This window comes from Suricata suricatta, chromosome 11, assembly GCF_006229205.1.
Source record: "Suricata suricatta isolate VVHF042 chromosome 11, meerkat_22Aug2017_6uvM2_HiC, whole genome shotgun sequence".
Classification (NCBI taxonomy): domain Eukaryota; kingdom Metazoa; phylum Chordata; class Mammalia; order Carnivora; family Herpestidae; genus Suricata; species Suricata suricatta.
Window position 1 is genome coordinate 3306304 of NC_043710.1, and position 9386 is coordinate 3315689.

The 9386-nt window shown below is 59.8% G+C and overlaps 1 protein-coding gene across 1 annotated transcript; it reads left to right on the forward strand.

Moving 5' to 3' along the window:
• Positions 1 to 457: 457 nt before the first annotated feature.
• FGF19 (fibroblast growth factor 19) lies at positions 458 to 4253 on the forward strand. The gene is made up of 3 exons (XM_029957293.1): positions 458 to 698; positions 1056 to 1159; positions 3939 to 4253. Exons 1-3 carry the CDS (start codon positions 458 to 460, stop codon positions 4251 to 4253), a joined length of 660 nt encoding a protein of 219 aa, XP_029813153.1.
• Positions 4254 to 9386: the final 5133 nt, after the last annotated feature.

Here is a 9386-nt window from a genome sequence, read left to right on the forward strand (position 1 = left end):
CTTTATAAAATCAAACTGGCCCTGCCAAGAGCGACCTGGCCCCCGGCCCCGCCACCGCGCTGCCGTGAGGAGCTCCCCCGAACCCTCGGGTGAAGCGGGGCTACTCCACCCCCAGGTCCGGGAGGCCGCGGCGGGGTCACCCGGGCGGGGTCCGGGGAGGGGCTGGGGCAGGAGGCGGGGTGTGAGTGGGTGTGTGCGGGGGGCGGAGGTCTGATGCAATCCTGATAAGAAATGCTCGGGAGTCGCGGGCACCCACCCGCCGGGCGGTAAGACGCACTATATAAGGTCGCCGGCCTGGAGCCACGGCACTGTCGGAGCAGGAGCGCTGAGCGCCCGGGCGCCCAGAGCGCACCGTTGCTCGAGGGACGCACCCCGCCTCGGCACGCACAGCCCTGCGGCCGCCCAGCCTCCCGCACCCTCGCCGCCAGAACTGTGCCCCGAGCCCGAAGGAGGTGCCATGCGGAGCGCGCCGAGCCAGTGCGCGGTAATCCGCGTCCTGGTCCTAGCCGGTCTCTGGCTGGCAGCAGCCGGGCGCCCCCTAGCCTTCTCGGACGCGGGGCCTCACGTGCACTACGGCTGGGGTGAGCCCATCCGCCTGCGGCACCTGTACACCGCCGGCCCCCACGGCCTCTCCAGCTGCTTCCTGCGCATCCGAGGCGACGGCGGGGTTGACTGCGCGCGGAGCCAGAGCGCGCACAGTGAGTGCCCACCCGCCCCGGTGCCCCTTCGAATCTTTACGTCCTTGGGGGAACCCTACATCTTGGCACCTCTGCGTTTTGCTCCTTGCCCGGGGTCCCTGACGTCGTGAGGAGGTGACGGTGAGCGCGCCGGCACGCGGACCCACCGCACCCACGCGTTAACCTTCACTCGCCACCTTCGGTTCCTGCACACACACCCCACCCCCAGGAACCTGGGTGTTTCATTCCCTCTCCAGGGTCCTAGACAGGCACGAGGAGGTGGGCGAGTGGAGGAGGGCATGGCCCCGTGCACCGACCGCATCCACGCGTTGGGCCCGCAGGGTCCCGGCTACAGCCTTCTGCTTCCCTCCCCCTCAGGTTTGGTGGAGATCAGGGCAGTCGCTCTGCGGACCGTGGCCATCAAGGGCGTGCACAGCGCCCGGTACCTCTGCATGGGCGCCGACGGCAGGATGCAAGGGCTGGTAGGTGTCTCCACCCGGGGTTACACGCAGGGGCGCGGGTCCTACGCCGCTGCCCAGGAGGGGCCTTGCTGGGAGGGGGGCGCCCTGAATCCATTCCAGGGTCTCCTTGCCTTCGCCGCGGGGTCGGCATGGAGCTCGGAAGGCAAAGGGCCAGATTAATCTAAAGTGTGAATGTTTTCTACGGAAGTGTACGTGGCTAGTGGCCACAGCGTGGGTGAGACCTGCCTTTGCGTTTCCAGTTGAGCCGAGGGCCGGCCCACTAGGACCGAGGAGACGCTGGCCTCGGCTCTTTGATATTAAACGGTTAAGCCCACCTCCGGCCTTTGCAGTCTCGGCTTGCGCGTGTGTGGTCCTCGCCTCCCTTTCCCTCCCTGCGGGAAAAAAATAAAAGGAAAGAACGGGAAAGTACATTCAAAACTTGGATCTTTTTGGAAAAGCCAATCTTCAAATAAGTCAGAAAAAAAATCACACTTGGGTTTGGGGAGATTTTCTGCTCATTGATTTTCATGTAGGAGCACAGCAGTGTGGAATCCGACCCAGTGGCCCAGGCGTCCCAGTGTGGGGTCACCTGTATTGCAGATGTCTGGAGGGGGGGCTGCCGGGGTGGGGGGGACGCGCTGGGAAGGCCCAGGTAACTAGAGGTCTTAGGGCAGGAAGTGTGCGGATGCCGGGTCCCGGTCTCTGGGAACAAAGACGGGGAGTTCAAAGGGAGCCCGCGACCCGCCCGCGCCCCCGGGCGCACAGAAGAGGCTGTGTGAGGTCCCGGGATGGCGCTGGGCCTCAATGCAGCCCCGCTGGGCCTGGGCCTCGGATGCCGGAGCCCAGAGAAGGGGGGCGGGGAGACCGCGCCTCCCGGGACGCCCCCGCCCCGCCTCCCCCCAAAGGCGCCGACGCCGGGCCTCTCCGCAGCGGCAATCTTTTCAGTGTCTCCGTTGCTTTGTGGCTCTGAGGTCAGTGTGTTCCATTTACATCCAGAGCTCCTGCTTCAGGTTTTATGGCCGAGGGCTGCGGGGAAAGGACTGGAAGGGAGGGAAGGACGGGAGGTGGTCTCTTGCTGAAAGCTGACACTCACTCCAGAGGCGCAGTTGTAACTTTTGTTACTGTCACAGTAACTTGGGGGTGGGGGGAGTCGGGCTGGAGGACGGAGGGTGCAGATCTGTCTACCCACTATTCCGTCCAAACTCAGGGGATGGGGGTCGTCGCTTAGCCCAAACTCCTGTTCTGCCTCTTGATTCCGTGGGTATGGCTTTTGTTTTGTTTTGTTTTTTAATGAATTCCGCTTTCTCCAAGAAACTTGAAATCATTTCATCTTCTGTCCGGAGAAGAGCATGGGGTGCCGGTTCCTCCGGTTCCTCCGAGAGCACCAACGAAGTACAGCAGTCAGCGTTCGCTTTGCCTTCCCCTGTCTTATTTGTCGGGTTGCATTACCCCGCTGTGTGGTGGCTCCATCCCAGTGCAGGGGGAGGGGTGCGGGGGGGGGGGGGAAAGGACCTGTTGTTGCTTCATTAGACCTGAGCCTTATCAGAGCCTTATCAGCACCGCACTCACCCACCTGCAGTTCAGCGACCTTTGTAGGCTCGGGCACAAATGAGACTGGGTGCCTCCTGGGGTTGTTCACTGCCCAGCCCTCCTGGCTCCTCCAGGCCTAGCCTTGGGCTGTCCTGCGTCCCCCACGGGGTCATGACCTCCCCCAGTTTGGCACAGGACCTGCCCCAGTCCTACCTCTCTGCCACCATGTTCTGGGGCCCCAGGGGCTGCTTTCTGCCCTTCCGCCCGAATTTCCGGCCACCCGCAGGGGGCAGGCTCCTTCTTGGGCTGGGGGGAGGGGGCTGCCTTTATCTTGATAATCCTGGCAGGCCGCCGGGAAGGCTCTCCGCCACCTGAGCAGGGCATCAAACAAAAAGGCTTTGGATCACCCTCCGTTACTCAGGTCTACACTCAGGTCTACACGGGGAATCAATGCTTTAACCTGGCCCCAGGTCGGGTGGGGAGAGCATCCCTAGTTGAGCAGCGTCTCCCAAAGTGCCCGTGACCTCAGGGACCTTTTAATGTCAACAGCTCTGCATTGAACAGAAAGGGACATCGTACCTCTGATTTGTCCCAGTGCTCAGAACACAACTAAGTTTGAACGGCATGCCGTAATGAGAGACCTAAAAGACCCGTGTAGGTGGACCTACCGGGTATACCCGAGACACGTGTGCCTAGAGTGCGCGTGTCAGAGGCCACCGAAGTATATAAAACATTGATATGTATACATTTCCGTTTATAAAGTTGATGTTATATATTTCACTTTTAATGTTATAATTTTCGTGTTTATTTTATTTTTAAAGAATTGTTTCAATGTTTATTTTGTTGAGAGAGAGACAGAATCCAAAGCAGGCTTCAGGCTCCGAGCTGTCAGCACAGAGCCCAACGCGGGGCTCGAACTATGAACCGTGAGATCACGACCTGAGCCGAAGCCGGACGCTTCGCCAACTGATGAGCCCCCCGGGCGCCCCTGATTCTTCACTTGTATTCGTATACATGCGATGTGTGTACTAATTAGTCTAACGCAGGCTTGATGTATATAAGTATATATTTACATATATAACCATGAACTTTAGATACCTTGATATTTTATTTAACCTTTAACTATACACACAGATACCTACGGCCATCATGCGGACCCAAGTGGACGTACGTGGCACAGTGGCTCACCTTGCCGGTGTCTCTGCTCCTTCTGGGGGTGTCGCCCCCGGGGCCCCCCACTGGCGCTCACGGCTGCCTGTTCTCTCCCTAGCTTCAGTACTCGGCTGGAGACTGCGCCTTCGAGGAGGAGATGAGCCCCGACGGCTACAACGTGTACCGGTCCAAGAAGCACCGTCTCCCCGTGTCTTTGAGCAGTGCCAAACAGAGGCAGCTGTACAAGGGCAGGGGCTTTCTGCCCCTGTCCCATTTCCTGCCCATGCTGCCCGGCGGCCTGGCAGAGCCCAGGGACCTCCAGGACCACGAGGAGTCGGACATGTTTTCTTCACCCCTAGAAACAGACAGCATGGACCCTTTTGGGATCGCCACCAAGATGGGACTGGTGAAGAGTCCCAGCTTCCAAAAATGACTGAAGCTGTGGCCTCCCGCCGGCCCCGCCTGTAGAGGCCGGGACCCCAGACCTGGGGTGTTTGCAAAGTGGGTCCTGGCCATGCGTCAACAAGTCCGATCCCGAGCTCGTGTTCCATTTAGCTCTAGAAAGAAACAGAGAACTTGTACATAAACAGAGTTTCACACTGACTGTCAGTTCCTAGCAGATAGCCTTGTACGATCATGAAATTGTAAGCCCTCCTCCAGCCCCTTCATGCCAGATGATTTGCCACGCTGCTCTGATTCTGCTTGCATACCTCCACTGACCGGGAGCTCACTACCTTTGGGAAGGCACTCAGGCCAAGCTGAGGTTTTCTACAGGCCTCCGTCGTTTCCAGCAGGGGCAGCCGGAAGAAATGCCGTGATCTAAAACTCACGTACAGGTGATCAGCTTTGTGAAACCCTTAGATAAATCCGGCTCCTCCACAGGAGAGTTGACGGAAGTCTCTACTCTGAGGAGCCTCACTGACTCCCCCAAACCTCCCCCAGGACAGAACTGACCGTGTGCAGGCACGGCCCGCCAGGCTTGGGGAGCAGGGACCGCCCACAGGCCCCCTCCAGCCGGAGTAAATCTTGAGAACTCCCGACTAGGGCTGGTTCTGGGACAGATCACCTTGGCCGGACTCGCTGGCCACCTGCCCAGGGCACATCGGGGATTCACTGGCTCCCCGCTGGGCGGCCAGCACCCTGAACAACCCCAGCGCCTGCCGGGGCTCAGACCGGTTGTCCCAAGTGAACGCCACCTCACCACCTGCTCAGAGGGACAGGACGGGAGGACAGTGCCAGCAGCCCCTGCCGGGACAATGCCCATTTCCGTGGGACCCCATCTGCTCGGGTCGTGGGGCCGGCTACAAGCCCGCCCCCTTCCCAGTGCCACACACGGCACTGTCGCCGGCCCCCTCCGGCCCCCTCCCTCCTTAGGCGCCGCGGATACGGACCAGAGAGGAGCCGGCCCCGTCTTCGGGGGCTGTTTCCATCCCCAGCCCCTGCCGGGCACCATGCCTGCTGTCCCACAGGACTTGGCGGGCACATTTCATCCAAAGCCAGAAAAGGTTGGATCTGGAAGCCGCAAATCTTGGCTGGTCACTTTCAGAAGCAAATGGGGTGGGGGGGCGGGGCACGCTTTCACCAGCACTTAGTCTCCAATGTGGTATTTATGAGTAATTTATTTTGTTTGCTATGTACATCTCTTTATTTTCTTACTTTATTTATACCCCCAAGTTGTATTTATGATGTATGTGAGTTTTGTTTTCTACATTAAAGCACAATTTGTACCGAAGGTTGCGTTTCGTCAACCCGCTGGGTGTCTGAGGAACAGCAGGGTCGCTGGGAAGGGAAGCAATCCCGGTGCTGGGCTCAGAGGACACGCTTCGCGCGCGCGTGTGTGTGTGTGTGTCTTGCGTTTAAAACTGCACTTTCTACGGAAGCCCCTGGGTCATTGCCACCGTCCCGTAAGCTGAGGCTCCGGTGGGTTAAATAATAGATTAGGTTAAACCCCGAGGTGGAGGCTGGATGGACCCGGCTTCCCTCCTGCCTGGGTGCCGGCCTCGTCCTGCGCCTCAGGGCAGCCACAGCGCAGGGGTGTGTCCAGATTTGGGAATCGAGCCCCAGCTAGCAGTGGCCTGACCTGACTCTGTGTCCCACCCTCAGCGAACTGACACTTGTGGCCACAGAGTCCTCTGTCGGGGCAGGTGCTCCTGAGGGTGCTCAGGTGATGAACAGCGACTGGTCTCTGTCCCACCAGGTGCTGGGGGCAGCCGCTCGTTACAAGCCCAAAACTGTGAAAGCAGCTGGCTGCGTGTTTTGGGGTGAAATTCCCCTGCTCGATGCTCACTCTGGAGCAAATCCCTGACTTCTCTGAGCCTCGATGTCCTCACCTGTAAAATGGGACAAGGGCGGAGAGAGTGGGCAGGAGCGCAGCAGCTACGTGGTGCCTGGCGTGGATGTGGACGTGGCCAGATCACTCTTGCAGCTGGGAGTCACTGCGCGGTGACGTTGGCCGTCGCTACTGGGAAGATCGTGGTTCAAGTCTACCGGCTCTCATGCCACAGGACAATGTGGGCCAGATGACGCCTGCTGTGACCAGCCGGGAGCACCAGCCGGGAGCACCTCCGACCAGCCGGGAGCACCAGCCGGGAGCACCTCCGACCAGCCTGGAGCACCAGCCGGGAGCACCTCCGACCAGCCGGGAGCACCAGCCGGGAGCACCTCCGACCAGCCGGGAGCACCAGCCGGGAGCATCAGCCAGGAGCACCTCCGACCAGCCGGGAGCACCTCCGACCAGCCTGGAGCATCAGCCAGGAGCACCTCTGACCGGCCGGAGCACCAGCCGGGAGCACCGTGCACCCCTCGTTCTACAGAGGACAGGACCAGAGAGGGAGGGCACGCATCCCAAGTTGCATAGTCTGGAGGCAGCATGGTGGAAGGGCTGTGGGGCCATGAGTCCCCTGCTCTGTCCCCTTCAGTAAGTCAAGTCACTCCTCCGAGCCTGCCTTCTCCTGTGGCCGGTGAGACGAGCCACGTCTGGGACCTGGAGGGACAGTTGGGAGAATGGAACAGAGTTACGTCTGCAGGACGCCCCGTCCGGACCTGAGCAGTTATTTCCACCGGTTCTCAGTCTGGTTGGAATCACCCAGCGGAAAACACGATAGCCGGCCCCATTTCCAGAGACCCGGGTTTAACTGGAATGGGTGCGGCCCGGACGTTAGGATTTTCTAAGTCTCCCCAGTGAGTCAGATGTGTAGCCAAGGTGGAGACCAGAGCATTCGATCCCTGGTGCTCTGGAGACCAACGCTTCAGGGGAAAGACGAGGTGGAGTTTCCTCCCTATAGCACAGCTCACAGTAATGAGTAAATGCACATCTTTATAAACTACTTCATGCTAGAGTGTTGATGGCTGATGCATTTTCATTGTCTCTATGGACGACACCCACATGGAGGGAGGACATGGGCCCTCTGCCAGGAGGCGAGGATTACTTTTCAAGGCTGCACCCTTGCACTCACCCCCTGACCTGCCTTGGCTTCCGCTTCAGGAAGGTGGGCTTGCCTTTTTGCCGCAGCTCCCTTCCCTGCCTTGGACGTGTTGTCAGGTTTAGCAAATACAAACACAGCAATGCCCAGTTAAATCCGTATCTCAGATAAGCACCACGGTTTTTAGTGTAAGTCCGTCCCACGCAAGAGGAGACAAGATTCGATTCGCTGTCCATCTGAAACTCAGATTTAACTGGGTGCCCTGGGTTTTCGCCGGTAGCTTCGCTCTAGGTCCAGCGGTGACAGGGGAGCAGGGGCAGGAAGGAGGTAGTTCAGTCGGACCAGCCTGTCCAGTGGTGAGATCCCAGACGCAGAATTCAAGAGTCCCACCCGGGAAGGGAGAAGCCTCAGGCTATGCCACTCCTGGGGGTGCCTCACCTTACCATCCCAGCCCGGCCGCGGCGGTGGGGCGGCTGCTGGGCTTCCGGCATCTTCTGCACCGCCCCCCCCCAGCTGGATGACCGATGGCCACCAGGAGCTCCAGGCTTCTCTATCCTCCTGCAGCCCCAGCAGGGGCGACGGGCGCCCTGTCCCATGCACATTCCCTACCCGATCTCTGCAGCCAGGGGCCCGGGTGCTCGGACTGGCCAGCCCTGAGTCACCCGCCCCGACTACCGGCAAGAGGAAAGGAGCCTCAGTTAAGGGAAGGGGAGAGCAGAGAAGGGGTATCTTTGGCAACTAGGAGCAGAGAGAGAAAGACAGAGTGAGAGACAGACAGACAGAGATACATTAAGCACCGCATCAGATATTGTTACGATTTTTGCCTCAACCCCCAATATGATTTTGAAACGCTCATAGGATGGTCTGATATTTGCCCCTGGCGTGACCAGTCTGCTGGGCCCTGCTCCCTTCTGAGTTCCGAGTCTTTTTCTGTCATTATTTCTTCAGAGAACGGACTTTGGTCGCTCCTTCGAGGCCGGGCTGCTGGCAACATACGTCCTGGTCTGCCCTCCGTCGGAGCCTGGCTGTGTCCCCTTCGCTCCGCCCGGTCTTCGGAAGCAGACAGGACTCAGTCACTTTCTACGTCCTCCGGCCCCAGAATGTGACTGGATTTGGAGATGAGACCTTTAAAAGAGGTGATTAAGGGGCGCCTGGGGGGCTCCGTCAGTTGAGCGTCTGACTTCTGCTCAGGTCATGAGTTCGAGCCCCACGTCGGGCTCTGTGCTGACAGCTCAGAGCCTGGAGCTGCTTCTGATTCTGCGTCTCCCTCTCTCTGCCCCTCCCCTGCTCACGCTCTTTCTCTCTGAAAAATAAATACACATAAAAAAAATCAAATAAAAGAGGTGATTAAGTCCTGGCGACCTCATACGAAGGCAGGATCAGGACGCACAGGGAGACCGTCTGCGAGCCAAGGAGAGAGAGCCTGGGGCGGCACGGCCTCGGCCTTCCGGCCTCCGGAGCAGAGGCAGTGAGCGCTGAAGCCGCCCCGTCCATAGCACTTGTCCCTGGGCTCGAAGCGAATGCCTGCCTGTCTCCATGTGGTCTGCTTGTGAAGAGAAGGCGAGCGGCCTTGAACCTGCACCTGCCCCCCCCCCGAACAAAGTCTCCCTGCTTCACCCCACGGGCTCAGGGAAGGCCCTGGAAGGTGTGGGTGCACTGCCTGTGTTGCGGGCAGGAGAGCGGCATGTCGCCAGGCGGGGAGCGCCCCGGGAGCTGGCTCCGAGGCCAGTCCCCAGGACGTGCCTGCACGGTGAGGGGCCGGAGGGACACCTAGGCGCGGGGAAGCTCCTTTTTGGCCAGATCGAGAAAGTAAACTCCATCCTGAGGGCCATGGAGGGTCACGGGGGGTTACCCGTCGCCGGGACGCAGGTTCCTGGGAAGGCCCATGTGCCGTGGGGTGTAGGATGGGGGACATCCGGGTGGAATCCACCAGGCCATGTGGGTGGGGTGCGGTCTCTGTGGCAGCTGGGGCTCTTGGACAACAGGAGGGGAGAGCAGGTGGCCTGGGAGGAGTCCGCGCTGGCCCAGCTCCGACACCAGCGGCAGAGCGCCTCGGCCCTGCGGGGCCCCCACCTTCCTGCCTGTTGTTTGTGGGGTCCTTGGATTCCATGTGAGATTATTTTTAAAAGGATATGTATTTTTAT